Source organism: Babylonia areolata, chromosome 14 (assembly GCF_041734735.1).
Source record: "Babylonia areolata isolate BAREFJ2019XMU chromosome 14, ASM4173473v1, whole genome shotgun sequence".
NCBI lineage: Eukaryota > Metazoa > Mollusca > Gastropoda > Neogastropoda > Buccinidae > Babylonia > Babylonia areolata.
Genome location: NC_134889.1, coordinates 10,592,865 through 10,610,752, shown reverse-complemented (window position 1 = coordinate 10,610,752; position 17,888 = coordinate 10,592,865). Strand labels below are relative to the sequence as shown.

General features: G+C 42.7%; 1 protein-coding gene across 1 annotated transcript; it reads right to left on the bottom strand.

Annotated features, from left to right (window-relative positions):
• Positions 1-8,881: 8,881 nt before the first annotated feature.
• LOC143289484 (microsomal glutathione S-transferase 1-like) lies at positions 8,882-15,159 on the bottom strand. Its single transcript, XM_076598468.1, has 3 exons — positions 14,589-15,159; positions 12,788-12,873; positions 8,882-9,300 (listed from the first exon to the last, which is right to left on the bottom strand). Exons 1-3 carry the CDS (start codon positions 14,709-14,711, stop codon positions 9,051-9,053), a joined length of 459 nt encoding a protein of 152 aa, XP_076454583.1. The 5' UTR covers positions 14,712-15,159; the 3' UTR covers positions 8,882-9,050.
• Between the last annotated feature and the right edge of the window lie 2,729 nt (positions 15,160-17,888).

Genomic DNA, 17,888 nt, shown 5'->3' with positions numbered 1-17,888 from the left:
GTACTGACGCTGAACATAACACTTTGTTTAGCAGTAGTGGTACTGACGCTGAACATAACACTTTGTTTAGCAGTAGTGGTACTGACGCTGAACATAACACTTTGTTTAGCAGTAGTGGTACTGACGCTGAACATAACACTTTGTTTAGCAGTAGTGGTACTGACGCTGAACATAACACTGCTTTGTTTAGCAGTAGTGGTACTGACGCTGAACATAACACTTTGTTTAGCAGTAGTGGTACTGACGCTTAACACAACACTGCTTTGTTTAGCAGTAGTGGTACTGACGCTGAACATAACACTTTGTTTAGCAGTAGTGGTACTGACGCTGAACATAACACTTTGTTCAGCAGCAGTGGTACTGACGCTGAACATAACACTTTGTTTAGCAGCAGTGGTACTGACGCTGAACATAACACTTTGTTTAGCAGTTGTGGTTCTGACGCTGAACATAACACTTTGTTTAGCAGTTGTGGTTCTGACGCTGAACATAACACTTTGTTTAGCAGTTGTGGTTCTGACGCTGAACATAACACTTTGTTTAGCAGTTGTGGTTCTGACGCTGAACATAACACTGCTTTGTTTAGCAGTAGTGGTACTGACGCTGAACATAACACTTTGTTTAACAGTAGTGGTACTGACGCTGAACATAACACTTTGTTTAGCAGTTGTGGTTCTGACGCTGAACATAACATTTTGTTTCGCAGTAGTGGTACTGACGCTGAACATAACACTTTGTTTAGCAGTAGTGGTTCTGACGCTGAACATAACACTGCTTTGTTTAGCAGTTGTGGTACTGACGCTGAACATAACATTTTGTTTAGCAGTAGTGGTACTGACGCTGAACATAACACTTTGTTTAGCAGTAGTGGTACTGACGCTGAACATAACACTTTGTTTAGCAGTAGTGGTACTGACGCTGAACATAACACTTTGTTTAGCAGTAGTGGTACTGACGCTGAACACAACACTTTGTTTAGCAGTTGTGGTTCTGACTGGTGCTGATTTTTTTTTTTTTTTTTTTAACATCCCCATCCGTACCACCATCACCCAAGGTCTGTGTCTGCGTGTGTACACGCGACTACGTTGTTGCGCGTTTATTTGTGCATTGGTGTGTTTGTGTGTGTGTGTGTGTGTGTGTGTGTGTGTGTGTGTGTGTGTGTGTGACTAATATAGCTGGTTTTGTCATCCATTGAAAAAAAAAAAAGAAGAAGAAAAACAAGCACTACTTCCCATTTGCTTTTAAACATTTCAGACTGTACTAACTTTTCCGACTAAATTTACTGTTGAAAGCAATTCTAATATCACAGAAGGTTGGGTCTAAAGGAAATAAAGTTACTGTCATGGCTTATGTGTTGTCTCAATTTTTGACTCACTTGTGTAAACAAAGTGAGTCTATGTTTTAACCCGGTGTTCTGTTGTCTGTGTGTGTGTGTGTGTGTGTGTCTGTGTGTCTGTGTGTCCGTGGTAAACTTAACATTGACATTTTCTCTGCAACTACTTTGTCAGTTGACACCAAATTTGGCATAAAAATAGGAAAAATCCAGTTCTTTCCAGTCATCTTGTTTAAAACAATATTGCGCTTCTGGGATTGGCACAAAAAAATAAAGAATGAAGCCTAATTATATGCAAACTGCATTTACTGTTATATTTATATTTTTTGTATTCTCTAAACTTGACACTTTGATCCGATATTCGACCCAACAGCTAGAGCAGTCATTATTATCATTTTTTGTTCAAACAGGAACTTCTTTTGCTAAGCATGGAATTTTATTTATTTTGCAAACGTTTTGGTTCAGATAGTAAAAAGGGGAAATTACTCTGTAATGCTAGTGGAGTTAATTTGCTTTAAACTCATCTTTCTCATCTTAAACATTACATTTGAAACAAGAGAGGCAAGGCCTTCAAGACTCACTTGTGATGCACTTTTTTAAAAAAAAATCCAAGCTTTTTATGTGTTGAGTATAATTTCAAAATGTAATGTTTAAGATGAGAAAGATCAGTTTAAAGCAAACTAAGTTCCCCAGCAGAGTAATTTCCCTTGTTCTGCTATCTTCACCAAAACGTTTGCAATGAATAAAACTTCCATGCTTAGCAAAAGAAGTTCCTGTTTGAACAAAAAATGATAATAATGACAGATCCTTTGTTGGGTCGAATATCAGATCAAAGTGCCAAGTTTAGAGAATACAAAAAAAATAAATATAACAGTAAATGCATTATACTCAATACATAAAAATTTTGATTTTTTAAAAAGTGTATCACAAGTGTCTTGAGGGGCTTGCCTTTCTTGTTATGTATGTGATTGGTTTTGGTTTTTGTGTGTGTGTTTTTTCTGAACACAGTGTTTTATGTCTTCAAGAATACAATTAATTTGTCGTAAATTTTCTTGACTGTTTTCATGATGTCAATTAAAAAGCATTTGTGTGGGGGGTGGGGGCTGAGTGTGTATGGGTGTGTTTGAAGTCCATGTGAATGATAATGAGGGGATACCAGCACGCAATATGACTGGATAACTGTTCACAAGATAGCGGCGGACTGCGCATAATGCTTCACACACACACATGCGCGCGCGCTCACACATCATCATCATCATCACATGACAAACTCACGCTACGAATACCACAACACACACATACACAGATGCACACGCAGATGTACACGCAGATGCGCGCGCGCGCGCGCGCACACACACACACACACACACACACAGATGCATATAATATACCCAAAAAAATCTTGAGAGACTTTCTCCCCTGAGAGAAACACAAGTTTTCAATCAATTCTGTGACACAATCGCTGTCGGTTTTTTGTTTGTTTGTTTTTGTTTTTTCGGGTTTGGGGCTGTGGAGTAGTCAGTCTTTCTTTCCTCCATCTTTCTTAGTCGCTAACTTTTTTTCTTTCAAGAGGCGCGTCACGTGATCTGTGTTCTCGAAGTTGATTGGCTCTCCAAAATTGCGAGTGAAGAAGGCGATCGAGAGAGGCAGAACGTGCGAAACAGGTTTCTTTTTTCCACTATTTGCTTCATATTTTGATTTTTTTAAAAATTTATTATGCATACAATGGCACTTCATTGTAGTGTTTGTTGTAGAAATGGGGGCTGTCGCCTGAAGAAGTGGAGGACAGCACGGGTTTGCTGTTTTTCTCAGTGTCCATTGTCATTTGCATTGCTCGCCATTTGAAAGTTAGATGCTCTTGCGCAAGATCCAAGATGGTCGCGGAACTCTCTAGCGGACTATTCCGTTCTTCACCACTCTTTTGCTGATGATACTCAGCTATAGAAGTCTGCAGAACTTAACCAAATAATCAGTCTGTTTTAGTCAATGCAAGAACGCATAACTGATGTTAAATCCTGGATGGAATTCAACAAACTAAAGTTATAGGATGACAAAACTGAAGCTGTGATTATTTCCACTTTAGGAACGTCCATATCTGTCTCTCTCCCTGCCTCTGTTGTGCCTGGTGATGACACAGTTCAGTTTTCTAAATCAGTAAGGAAACTCAAGTCAAGACTGACTCAGTATGCATGCAGGTGGTCAATCTGATGCACACAGTCAACTGTGAACGTCGTCGGACGAATTCTGTTCGTCAGTACCTTCCTGCTGAATCTGCAGAAACTCTTATTTCTGCTTTTGTGCTTTCAGAAATAGATTTATGTAATTCACTTCTCACAGGTTGTCCCAATAATCTTCTTCAGCGAAATCAAAAACTTCAAAACAATGTTGTCCGTCTGACTCTCAGAGTCCCACGTATTGATCACATTTCTGCTCACCTCCGTACTCTGCACTGGCTCCCCATTGAAGCGAGAATTAAATACAAAGTTGCGTGTATCTCCTTTTCTGCATTCCACTCCACTGGACCTACCTTTCTTTCTGACCACACCAGTTCTTACTCTCCCTCAAGAACTCTCCGCTCTTCTTCGGACTGTTACATTCTGAAAATTCCTTGTGTCAATACAGTGTAGTAAGCTCGTCCATTTATGTCATTACTACTAAACGCTAACAAAGTATAGCAGATTAAAAATAAGAGAGAGGGGGGGGGGGGGGGGGGGGGGGGTGGGGGGGGGGGGGTTGTGTGGAGCTGAAGGTCACGTCTCCACTCAGAGACCCATTTCAGCGGATAGACATGGTGTTATAGTGTGTGGTGTGCCTGTGTTAAAATGCCACCTGCACATCCACACTTTTTCTTGCTCCACCCAATCCTTCTTTCTTCCTCCCATTCCCCAACCCCTCCTTACCACTAAAGATGTCAATCTTCTGCTGGGACTGAAGACTTCAAACTTGTTATGAGCCGACCTTTCCACTGTGTGGATGTGATTCAACGAGGCATCAGAACCAGTTCTTGTCTTCATTTCGGTCACCGTTCTCCGTCCACTTGAGTGTCTTCACAGTACAGCGTTCTGTGTCCACTTGAGTGTCTTCACAGTGCAGCGTTCTGTGTCCACCTGAATGTCTTCACAGTGCAGCGTTCTGTGTCCACTTGAGTGTCTTCACATTACAGCGTTCTGTGTCCATTTGAGAGTCTTCACAGTACAGCGTTCTATGTCCACTTGAGTGTCTTCACAGTACAGCGTTCTGTGTCCATTTGAGTGTCTTCACAGTACAGCGTTCTATGTCCACTTGAGTGTCTTCACAGTACAGCGTTCTGTGTCCACCTGAATGTCTTCACAGTACAGCGTTCTGTGTCCACCTGAATGTCTTCACAGTACAGCGTTCTGTGTCCACTTGGGTGTCTTCACAGTACAGCGTTCTGTGTCCACTTGGGTGTCTTCACAGTACAGCGTTCTGTGTCCACTTGAGTGTCTTCACAGTACAGCGTTCTGTGTCCACTTGAGAGTCTTCACAGTACAGCGTTCTGTGTCCACTTGGGTGTCTTCACAGTACAGCGTTCTGTGTCCACTTGAGTGTCTTCACAGTACAGCGTTCTGTGTCCACTTGAGTGTCTTCACAGTACAGCGTTCTATGTCCACTTGAGTGTCTTCACAGTACAGCGTTCTATGTCCACTTGAGTGTCTTCACAGTACAGCGTTCTGTGTCCACTTGAGAGTCTTCACAGTGCAGCGTTCTGTGTCCACCTGAATGTCTTCACAGTACAGCGTTCTGTGTCCACTTGAGAGTCTTCACAGTACAGCGTTCTGTGTCCACCTGAATGTCTTCACAGTACAGCGTTCTGTGTCCACTTGAGTGTCTTCACAGTACAGCGTTCTGTGTCCACTTGAGAGTCTTCACAGTACAGCGTTCTGTGTCCACTTGAGAGTCTTCACAGTACAGCGTTCTGTGTCCACTTGGGTGTCTTCACAGTACAGCGTTCTGTGTCCACTTGAGAGTCTTCACAGTACAGCGTTCTGTGTCCACTTGAGAGTCTTCACAGTACAGCGTTCTGTGTCCACTTGAGAGTCTTCACAGTACAGCGTTCTGTGTCCACTTGAGAGTCTTCACAGTACAGCGTTCTGTGTCCACTTGAGTGTCTTCACAGTACAGCGTTCTGTGTCCACCTGAATGTCTTCACAGTACAGCGTTCTATGTCCACTTGAGAGTCTTCACAGTACAGCGTTCTGTGTCCACTTGAGTGTCTTCACAGTACAGCGTTCTGTGTCCACTTGAGTGTCTTCACAGTACAGCGTTCTGTGTCCACTTGAGTGTCTTCACAGTACAGCGTTCTGTGTCCACTTGAGTGTCTTCACAGTACAGCGTTCTGTGTCCACTTGAGAGTCTTCACAGTACAGCGTTCTGTGTCCACTTGAGTGTCTTCACAGTACAGCGTTCTATGTCCACTTGAGAGTCTTCACAGTACAGCGTTCTGTGTCCACTTGAGTGTCTTCACAGTACAGCGTTCTATGTCCACTTGAGAGTCTTCACAGTACAGCGTTCTGTGTCCACTTGAGAGTCTTCACAGTACAGCGTTCTGTGTCCACTTGAGTGTCTTCACAGTACAGCGTTCTATGTCCACTTGAGTGTCTTCACAGTACAGCGTTCTGTGTCCACCTGAATGTCTTCACAGTACAGCGTTCTATGTCCACTTGAGAGTCTTCACAGTACAGCGTTCTGTGTCCATTTGAGAGTCTTCACAGTGCAGCGTTCTGTGTCCACTTGAGTGTCTTCACAGTACAGCGTTCTGTGTCCATTTGAGAGTCTTCACAGTACAGCGTTCTATGTCCACTTGAGTGTCTTCACAGTACAGCGTTCTGTGTCCACCTGAATGTCTTCACAGTACAGCGTTCTATGTCCACTTGAGAGTCTTCACAGTACAGCGTTCTGTGTCCATTTGAGAGTCTTCACAGTGCAGCGTTCTGTGTCCACTTGAGTGTCTTCACAGTACAGCGTTCTGTGTCCACTTGAGAGTCTTCACAGTACAGCGTTCTGTGTCCACTTGAGAGTCTTCACAGTACAGCGTTCTGTGTCCACTTGAGAGTCTTCACAGTACAGTGTTCTGTGTCCACTTGAGAGTCTTCACAGTGCAGCGTTCTATGTCCATTTGAGAGTCTTCACAGTACAGCGTTCTATGTCCATTTGAGAGTCTTCACAGTACAGGAGTGTTTTTAATTCAACGGTGACCGTGTTCCACCTTGACAGAGTCATCATGAAGAATGCCGGTTGTTCAGGTGGTTTGCTTTCATTCCAAATTTCATGACGACTTTCGTTGTTTTTGACTCACTTGTGTAAACAAAGTGAGTCAATGTTTTAACCCGGTGTTCGGTTGTCTGTGTGTGTGTGTGTGTGTGTGTGTGTCCGTGTGTCTGTGTGTCCGTGGTAAACTTTAACATTGACATTTTCTCTGCAACTACTTTGTCAGTTGACACCAAATTAGGCATAAAAATAGGAAAAATTCAGTTCTTTCCAGTCATCTTGTTTAAAACAATATTGTACCTCTGGGATGGGCACAAAAAATTTTTTTTAAAAAGAAGCCTAATTATATGCAAACTGCATTTACTGTTATATTTATATTTTTTGTATTCTCTAAACTTGGCACTTTTATCTGATATTCTGACCCAACAACAAGAGCAGTCATTAGTATCATTTTTTTGTTCAAGCAGGAACTTCTTTTGCTAAGCATGGAAGTTTTATTTATTTTGCAAACGTTTTGGTGCAAATAGTAAAAAAGGGAAATTACTCTGTAATTAATGCAAGGGGACTTAATTTGCTTTAAACTGATCTTTCTCATCTTAAACATTATATTTTGAAATTATACTCAATACATAAAAAGCTTGGATTTTTTTTTAGTGTATCACAAGTGAGTCTTGAAGGCCTTGCCTCTCTTGTTTTTTGTTGTTGTTTTTTCTGTTGCATCACCTGTACCTTTTCAGTGATACTGCCCCATGCCGTTCATCCCAAATCCTCCATGCACACACACACACACACACACACACACACAGCCGCTGCTGTAGTCCCAGTACCAGCAGTTCACAGGGAATCATCGATGTTAGGTCGCCATAGGGACCCACACCAGAGACGACTCTGCACTCCTGCTGTGTCATTTGGATGGTGTACAGTAGAGCCTGTATTGACTGATTTAACACACGCATGACACCACCTACTGAACCCCTGATGACGACAATAATCGCTTTGTTACGGAGAAAGATTCAGTCCCCGCAACGGGGTTAGTGGCCTTCACTGATGAACATGGTTGTCAGTGGCTGTCGAGGAGTTGAAATAGTCGCTGCATGGCAATCGACGTTTGTGGGGTTGTGTGACGTCATGCAAAGAGAGACAGACCCGTCTCCATTTCAGACATGGGGATTTCTTCTCCAACATTGCTGTCTCCCCTTCCTCATCCCCCACCCCCATCCCCAATGACCCCCAGTGCATATCTGGCTGTGAGTGTTTGTACATACAATCTATTTTCATTTCCTTTTAGCCAAGATCAAAACATCTAGAACCACGTTCTCTTGAAATCATAAGTTCTGTTCTTAAGATTCCTGTGCATGTTTGTCTTTCAGAACCTGTGTTAAATCAAGTCAAGAATTTATTTTATGACGGTAAACTGAATAAGCAACAATTGCTTTTTTACACCAAACCATCAATGAAAAAGTATATATATATATATATAGTGGAGAGAGAGAGAGAGAGAGAGAGAGAGAGAGAGAGAGAGAGAAGAAGAAGAAGAAGAAGAAGAAGAAGAAGAAGAAGAAACAAGCACGATGTAAAAAATATATATATCCGGTTGTGTGACTGTGATTGTCTTTGTTGTGTGCATGTGTGTGAGCGTAGATGTGTGTGTGTGTGTGTGTGTGTGTGTGTGTGTGTGTGTGTGTGTGTGTGTGTGTGTGTGTGTGTGTGTGTGTGTCTGTGTTTCTGAGACAGAGAGAGACAGACAGAGAGAGAACTGCTGTGTTACTTTTTTTCTCACAAGTAAAACTCACAGGCAGACTAAGATAATTACATTTTATTGATTCATTCGTTCTCTCTAATGTTAAAATGAAGTTTTGAGGGAAAATACATCATCTCAGCATCCAGGTTTATACAGTTATCATATTGTACGTAATAAACCAGTACATGTGTGCGTATGTGTGTGGATGTGGGTGGGTGTGCGCGCGCGCGTGTAAGTGTGCGAATGTGTGTGTGAGTGTGCGTGTGCGTGTTTGTGTGTGAGTGCACGCGCGTGTGTGTGCGTGTGTGCAAGTACACATGTGGTCCATATGGGAGCCTGTGGGCAGGGAGGGGAGTGGGGTATCATCAGTCAATTGAACAATTCATGGCATTCACTACACACCTGCACTGAACTGATCGTATGTCGTTCTGCAGTCGGAAACTTGTAAGTTCTTTTACCTAGGATGTAAACAACTATATACCCATCTTTATACCTCAGTATCTTTTTTTCCTTTACTTATAATGCAGTTATCCCGAAGAGTTCAAATCCTCCGTTGTTGTTGTTTTTAATTTATTATGTGTGTGTGTGTGTGTGCGCGCGCGCGCGCGCGCGCGCCATACAAAGAACAACGATTACGTGACTAATACCTCTACACAGTTTTACCCATGAAACCAACAACAACAAAAACACCCAGATCTTCACACGCCACTACCTGTCATCTAACACAACGAAGGAGAGTCCCTCCCATCACTTGAAGAAGGTCAGTCTGGCAAACAGGAAGAAGGCCATGAGCCCTGTCGCTCCCACGCCAGCGAAATAGCACGCCGCGCGCGCCGGCTGAGGCAGCGGAACCAGATAGGCCACCGTGTGGAGCATGCGCGAGGCAGCGAAGATCCGGAAGATCCGGAGGGCGATGTCCGGATCCGGTTCGGCGCTAACGTAGAACAGCCCAATCAGCGTGAAGGGCACCACGTTTTCAAGATCGTTCTGGTGGCATCTGTGTATCAAGTATGATTGTAAAGAGACTTCAGAAAAAAAGGTTAACAACCATTTCATAAAGATGTTTCATAAAATGTCAATAATAATAATGATAATCATAATAACGTAAAAAAAAACACGAGAGATTTACAGGATGCATAAGGTCTGCCACTGGCCTCTCACTGAATAAACAAACTGCTCTTTCAGGCACCTGTGCACCATGAACAGCTTGAAAATGCCTTTGAAAAATCCATGTTTCAGTTGAAAAAAAGATGACGGTGATTCAATGGTTTATAACGGTAGCTGTGGTTTTTCATTGTAAAGGATAGAAGCGCATGTACAAAGAAAGCCGCAGCTCTGGTAATGAGTGGCGCTCATACACAGCTGTTTGCCGAAATGCAGTCATTTCAACATGCTCCCCCCCCCCCCCGCCCCCCATTCCCCCCCTAAAAAGTGCAAGTTCCCATTAAGTCCTTATTTTTTGTGAACCCTGCAGAAAAGGAATCCTGCTGAGAAACCAAGACAGGCTGACCTCAGGAGCAGAAGGAGTATGGCTGGGTTGTATGAATGATGATCTTAACAGCAAGATGTTCGCTCAACGTTCATTTTTCAACGTCCACGCTAATTCCACTGAAAGATCGAATCTCCCAGTCCAGTCAATCGGATGAGACGATAAACCTAGGTCCCGATCGTGTGCAGTACGCACTTTGCGCTCTGAAAAATAACCCATGGCAACAACAGTATTGTCCTCTGGCAAAAGTCAGTTGCAGAAATCCGCTCTGATATCTACACATATGTATACGCATGCACTAAAGGCCTGACTAAGCGCGCTGGGCTGTGCTGCCGGTCAGGCATCTGCTTGGCAGATGTGGTGTAGCGTATATGGATTTGTCCGAACGGAGTGACGCCTCCTGATGAAACTGAAACTGACTGTACAGACCTAATAACATTCTTAACGCAAGGCAAACTTAGCGCTGATGTGATCGCTCATGAAACCCCGCCCACTTTATTGGAACTGAATCAACTGTTGCATGGAGGAAGATGGAGATGTTTATAGCTGTGATGTTATAAGAAGTGCGGAGGGTGTGTGTGATGGGACTGTGTGTGTGTGTGCGTGTGCGTGTGTGTGTGTGTGTGCTCGCGCGTCCGTACGCGCAAGTATGTGCGTATGTCAATGTGTGTGTCTCTGTGTGTGTGTGTGTGTGTGTGTGTGTGTGTGTGTGTGTGTGTGTGTGTGTGTGTGTGTGTCCTAGTGCGCAAGCTTTGCAAAATAACGAAAACCTTAGTTAAAATTGTAATGATTCACCTAATCAATGAAAAGACAGCTTTCCAAAAGTTCAAACTCATTTATGCATGACAGTTCTTTAAAGTACCACCACACACACACACACACACACACACACACACACACGCGCGCGCGCGCGCACGCACTCACACACAGAAGTACGAGAACGTAGGTGCCAGCGGAGATTAGAAAAGAGAGATAAACCACTTGCAGAAATTGCTGAAGCCAGGCAGCCTGCGCCGCGAGACGTATTCATTATTCATGAGCTGCCTTTGCCCCGCCCAAACTAAGGGAAAGCGTCAGTCGAACGCAGTCTCCTGAGTGATTTTATAATTTGGATTACACCTTTTTTCCCTTTTCTGTTTGCTTCATCCCACGCAGATGTCAAACTCAGTTTTGTTGTGAATACCATTCCTAAATATTTATATGTATTGGTTACTTTTATTTCCCTAGCACCACAGCACCATTTTTCACGAGTCGAAAGATGACCTCCATTGCGGAAAACTATAATATTGGTCTTATCGAGATTCACTGTTTGTTGTAGTCTGTCTGTTTCTTGCTTAAGGGCATTTAATTGATTTTGTAACCCTATGGGTGTGTCAGACAAGAGAACAACATCATCAGCAAATAGCATCAAGAGCAAATCTGTTGCGCCAGGTATCATTTGTATTCCATGTCTCCCCTTCTTTGATAACTCCACTGCCAATTCACCGATGAAAAAGGAAAACAGCTGTGAGCTTAGCATACAACCTTGTTTAACCCCTCTTGGACACTGAAAAAAGTCTGAATAAATACCTTTGTCACGAACACATACAAGTACAGAATCGTAGATGCTTTTAACAGCCATGTAAAACTCCCGAGAGAGAGAGACAGAGACTTAGAGAGAGAGAAAGAGCACAATACAACGGTCCGCTCGGGGAACATGAAGCGTTCATATATATATATGAATTATATATATGATTATGTACATATAGATAGATTTAGATTTACATACTGATAGATCTATATGAAATTATGTATGTATGTATTCATGTATGTATGTATGTATGTATGTATGTATGTATAGACAGATGTTAGAAGAGAGACAGAGCTGAATATGTGTTTTCGATAATTTACAACTGTCTCTCTCATGTGCAACATTGCGCTGGGGGGGTGGGGGGGGGGGAGTTGGTGGGGGGGGGGGAGCTGCTTTATTTTCTTTTTATATTATCTACATTCAAGCAGATGCAAACGTGCTAAAAACCAAGCAAAAATGAATCGGTTTTCATTGTATACAGCGAATCTTACTACACGTGGGAAATTCCAGGCATAACTTAACTTTCGCTTTACTGCAGCTGAACCGTCAGAACCGACCAGTTTCCTTCAGGTGTGGAAGGAGAGGGTGATTTACCCCCACCCTTCCGCACTGCGTGTGTGCCCCAAAACGGCTTCAGCACTGTTATAGACAGTAAGAAGGGGCCTGCCGCGAGTGGTTTATCTCTCTTCTCTAATCTCCGGTGCCAGTGACCAGTTCACGGGTGGTGGAAGGGAGACAATTTAGTATCCTCCCCTGCATACAAATGCTCCAAGTCTCTCCTGCTGCTCATGAGACATTTTCAAAACATTCGAATCAAAGACTGAAGACTAAGGGAGGCCTGGGGTGGGTTGTACAAGTGTTCTTAGCAGTGCAAAGTTTACGGAAATTCCACAGGAAAATCTTAAGAATTTTCGCAAAGCAAAATGTCTGCAGCTAACTTGTTCCCTAAAAAAGCACCCCAGCCAAGAAGCATTGGTTCTGCTGTAGGCACGTCAAAAGAACAGTAGTGTAACAGATGGCAACTTCTTTTTCTTAAAACGCACAAAAAAGATTTTCCGGTTTGTGTCTAATAATCCTTTATATCTTTTAAATCGTCTATTGTTAGCTGCTGAATATTGAGCGGAAATGAATGGAACACAATGTGACAACTTAAATAAAACATATACTCTGGCACACTAAAAAATAATGATATTCTGTTCATCTCTACGGTTTGAGGCTGAGTACACAAAAAGACCTTGTTTACTGTCGCTGATAAAAGCACTGCACTGTATTTGGAACGAGGGGCATAGGATGTAATGCCACTGAAACTGCGCAGAGTATTGGCTCAGTGATAAAAATTAGTCAGTCAGTGAGTAAATGGGTCAGTATAAGTAAGTAAGTGAGTAAGTAAGTGAACACAATGAAAAGAACGGCCCCTGAACCTACCGTCTGATTCTCTCCACCATGTCATCGTTAGTGTTGATGGATTTCCCAGGGGCAAACCTCGCAACGTCCTCAGGATTGCTGAACACCTGTTGGGGCAACAGAAAAAAAAGGAGATGGGATGAATGGAAGTCCGGAAGAAAGAAAAGGAAAAAGGGGAAAAAAACAAAAAAATTACGATGATATAATAAATGTATATAATGTGAATACTGAGATAAAAGACAGACACAGATGAATGAATACGGAGATTGACAGATAGAGATCAGGCAATATCCACATCCCCCCCCCCCCTCCACCTCCACCCTCCCACGCACTGGAGAGGAGAGGAAGAAAATGAAGGCGGAAAAGGCCGACATAGCGTGACAGACAGACTTTAACACAGACTGAGAGGTAAACTTAAGCCGTATAGATCGACTAACTGATCTATCTATAAGCAGATTCTCGGAAACAGACAGTGAGATGAATAGAAGAAGAAGCAATAAAGAAAACAAAAAACTTGGAAAGAAAGAAAGAATATAACGAGGAAAGATAAAACAAAAGAAAGCGATGCACGGCAGGAATGGAAGCCAAACTGAAAGACTAGGAGGAAAGACACAATGAGAAACTGAAGGAAGGCGAAATAAAAGGAGGAAAAAGAAAGAAAAGTAAGAAAGAAGACAAGCAGACGGACAGAGTGAATGTTACCTGACATTGAGGTAGCTTTTGCAAGGACTCAGCCATCGTGAATGGTTTACACAATACTCGCACAACTCTCTTTGTACTCAATAACCACACACACACACACACATGGCACACACACACACACACACACGGCAAACACACACACACACACACACACACACACACACACACACACACACACACACATGCCGCACACACAACACACCGGAATAATGTTGTAAGTTCATCCGTTCGTCCTGGCGACGAGCAAATGACTTCAATGCTGCCTAACCCAAACCCTTTGTTCAGTTCTTCAAGATTCTTCTCGCGGTTTTTTGTTTTGTTTTGTTATTCAATCTTAATGGTCTATTTTTAAAATGGAAATACTTGTGTGTTGTGACAGTCTTCGCATGCTTTACAGGCTGTATCTGTATTTGTCATTTTGAAAAAGAAAAAAAAAGAAAAGATGAGTTGCTTTCTGTCAGACACCATTTGAGAGATACAAATGTGTGTGTGTGTGTGTGTGTGTGTGTGTGTGTGTGTGTGTGTGTGTGTGTGTGTGTGTGTGTGTTTAACCGCATTTCAAAATAACCATTTAGTTGGTCATCAGCAACAGACTCATGCAGTTAGCCAGATGCGAGCGGAGCCTTCTTTTGACTCTAAATGTTTACCATACTGCACGAAGTCTGCGCGAGTCTCTTGTTAACTTCCGGGTCACAAACTTCTGTCTGCTTCTTGGTCAGTAACTTTCAGCAACTTGCTTTCCTTTTCTATGTTTACCTTTATTGATAAAATTCAAAAGTGATAGTGACGGTTTACCGTGAAGAATGTCTTCACATGTGACGATAACTCTAATGCAGCATGAATATTTGAGAGCAGACGACAGTTTTCGCCAAACCGGTCAACCACACCGACCCCGGCCCCCCCCCCCCCCCCCCCCTTTTTTTCCGAACACCTTGACCCAATTCTGCAACCACAATTCCACAACTTGTGAACAAAATCCACACAAAGTTTGTGGTGGTTACTGGATACGCTGACTGCGGCGAAATAGTTTTGAGGACTCGACTAATCCTGTCTTGAGGGGACATCAGGAATGTAAAACAGATAACACAGCGATATAACATTTGCCTGACATACCACTTACCTTATTTTTTATCCTGAACACAGAAGTTAAAGGACCCATCAGCACTGTTTTGCACAGCACAAGGCCCGAATAAAAGGCCAGATTGTTGAACGACTCGTTCCCAAAACTCAACACGTCAGACATCGTCGATTATTTTCTGCTACTTTCGTTCCAAAGCGAACACGGCCCTCGTTCACAAGCTCGACAGAACAGTGGAGCGCCTTAAACTTTTTGTTGCCCGACAACCGTGTATGCAAAGGGAACGCTGTTACTGTGTAAGCGTGGACTGTTTGAACAGCACACCCTGCCTAGGCCTATGTCTGGGGGGTATATCCCTCAGGGTTCAACTGACGCAAATCGTGTTTGCTCTACAAGACTGCGAAGTGAGACCGCAGTTTTCAACAGAGCTTTTTTATTTTCTTTTTTTCTTTTCTTTTTTTTTCCTTCTTTATCATGCACGCTTCACTGGTTTTGAGGTCCATTTCGAACTGAGCATGATCAAGCCATGCAATTTTTTTTCCGTCTCCTTTTCTTGTTGGTCGTAAATGCGGCGCGCTTTTGCGCGCGAGGTTGTGACAGGTTGTAGTTTCTTCAGCTTCATCCACGGCCGGGAACAACAGCAATCAGCTTACTGATAACCAGTCTGCTGCATGTGGAGCTAGTTAGTTAACTTGTTACGTGGATCTATCAATCTGACAGATAAATCTATGTCAAGAAAGAGAAAATCGGGGACTTGTTTGGCGATGAATTTCAATCGCTTTGCAATGCAGTGTGGTGACTGAGTGAAAAACGAAATGAGTAATCCATCTGCAAAAACGATGTGAAATTACTCACATGAACACCGGGGAATCGACGCGCGGCAACCCACCATGGGAGGGTGGAAGTCAGTTATGTGGGTGGGTAAGGGGTGGGACTACAGAAATGAAAGACAGAGCCGGCGTCTCTCTGAATGGCACAGACTGACTGGTTGGGCGCCTCCGAGGTATGGATGATTCAATGTCGTTGCAAGATGACTGCACATGAGGTTACTAAGTCTGTGTCGCCGAATTTGAATTAAGTTCGGGTTTGTTTGTTTGTTTGTTTGTTTGTCACAGTTCAGTTTTTACCTCATGGGCGACTGGCAGGCTCCACTGGAGCGTGTTTCGACTCACTAAATGGGAAGTGTGGGACAACACGGCAGTCGAGTCAGGTCACTCACTTCGCGGATGGAAGTGCTGCTCTATTTGTTTGACCTCGAGGATGGTCGATATCAGGATATAATTTCAAAGGAAACATGGAATGCAGCCTTGGTATCGTACCCCATACGTCGTCCCAAAACAATAATGGATCGCATTGTAGTATCGTCATCATCAACTGATACCGGAAACAAACTGTAACAGATTCTCTGGCATTTCACTGATGCCTTGGCTCTCATGGTGATCACGTCGAGTTTCTAAGCCGCTCCACTTTCGCACACACATTTTAACTACACTGGCACAAAACTTAGAACTCTTTTCCCTCTTCACACATTGTTAGACTGATAACAAACGAAAAAGATATCGTATGGAACCTCTTGCTGGAAGCTTAGACATAATGTGGTATACGAGAATGAACTATAATTTTGGGTACGCCTTTTTTTTTTGCATGATACTAAAGTAGATTTAGTTTTCAGATAGTCGTGAATTTCATTCCATTGTTAACCACCAGAATACGTGAGAGATGACACAAAAAGTTAATTCTTGGGAGAGGGGTGAAAATGGAACTTTTGCCTCGAACCGTAATTTTTTTCAGGGACTTTCCTCAGAAGGTAGAGGATGATGCTAATTTCTTCATAACTTTGTACACTGATAAAACACGCTTATTAAGAAGCATTTAAGATGGAAAGAGAGAATATTTAGTTCTTTATAGTCGTTAGCTAAAATAGAAGATTTGATAAGCTTAACCTAATCTCGAGAGAACGCCTGTATATGCTTATGAGAGGTTTCAAGCAAGTTTTAAAGAGAGAATATTTAGTTCTTTATAGTCGTTAGCTAAAATAGAAGATTTGATAAGCTTAACCTAATATCGAGAGAACGCCTGTATATGCTTATGAGAGGTTTCAAGCAAGTTTTACTTGCTAAGTCCCAGCATGTTGAGGCATCGTCAATGTCAATCGGGTTGAATGTTTGCGTGAAAAATAGTTTGTGGCTACAGTATGCTGATCAAGGAAATGTTTAATTCTGTTGAGATGATATAGTTTTCTCGATAATTTTTTGCATAATGCAACAACACGATAAGACCATAACACACACACACACACACACACACACACACACACAGAGAGAGAGAGAGAGAGTATTCATTGAGGGTAGAATGGATAAGCTTCTTTACATGTCCTCACACACGCATATACATACATACGCAAAATGGAATTGAAAAAAAAAAGACACACAAATTAAATAAATAATAATCGATAGATAGATGGACGAATCAACGTATACAATTACAGAAACGTCATGAAAAGCATCACAAAACAATTACCACATGAACATCTTACACACACACATGCGCTTGAACACACAAGCACACACAGACATGACTTATGCAAACATATAAACACATGCAAACTTACACTGCGCTTTCTTCGCAGCTTGCACATTGTTGGAGAACAAGCGGTCGGGTTATTTCCGAATTTCATAATATGCATGGAGTTTGCTAAAACTGCCAGGGAGAGGGGGTGGGGGTCCCTGCATCGTTGAATTGACTGCAGATTTGTCCCATACCAAAAGAACACACACACACACACACACACACACACACACAATCACGTTCCACATGGCAAGTCCGGGTCACGCAGTCAGTCGTGACTCGTTCTCCCCATCCCCTCCTCTCCCCACATTTAATGTTCTTCGTTATGCGTTCTTCCCGTTTTCAAAAGGAGAGTGATTCAGATTCAGACAACCGTAGCGTGAACTTGCTTCTCGTAAACGTTTCGTTTCGCTTGCGTTTACACACCCACACCTTTCACTTCTTCTTTTTAAATTTTTATTAGTCAGCCTGTCTTTCAGTAGTAGTGTAATTGGCATGGTGGTGTTTTTGATCTGATCAAGCTTAATGTGTTTGAGTGAGTGAGTGAGTGAGTGAGTGTGTGTGTGTGTGTGTGTGTGTGTGTGTGTGGATATCTATGTGTATCAGTGTGTGTATTTGTCAGTGTGCAAGCGCTCATGTGTGTGTGTCTGCAACATCACAGACTCTGACATGAAGCTCTCTGTTTCAGTTTCTCCAGGTGTCACTGCGTTCAGACAAATCAAAATACACTACACCACATCTGACCAGCAGCATCGCCCAATACACTTAGTCATG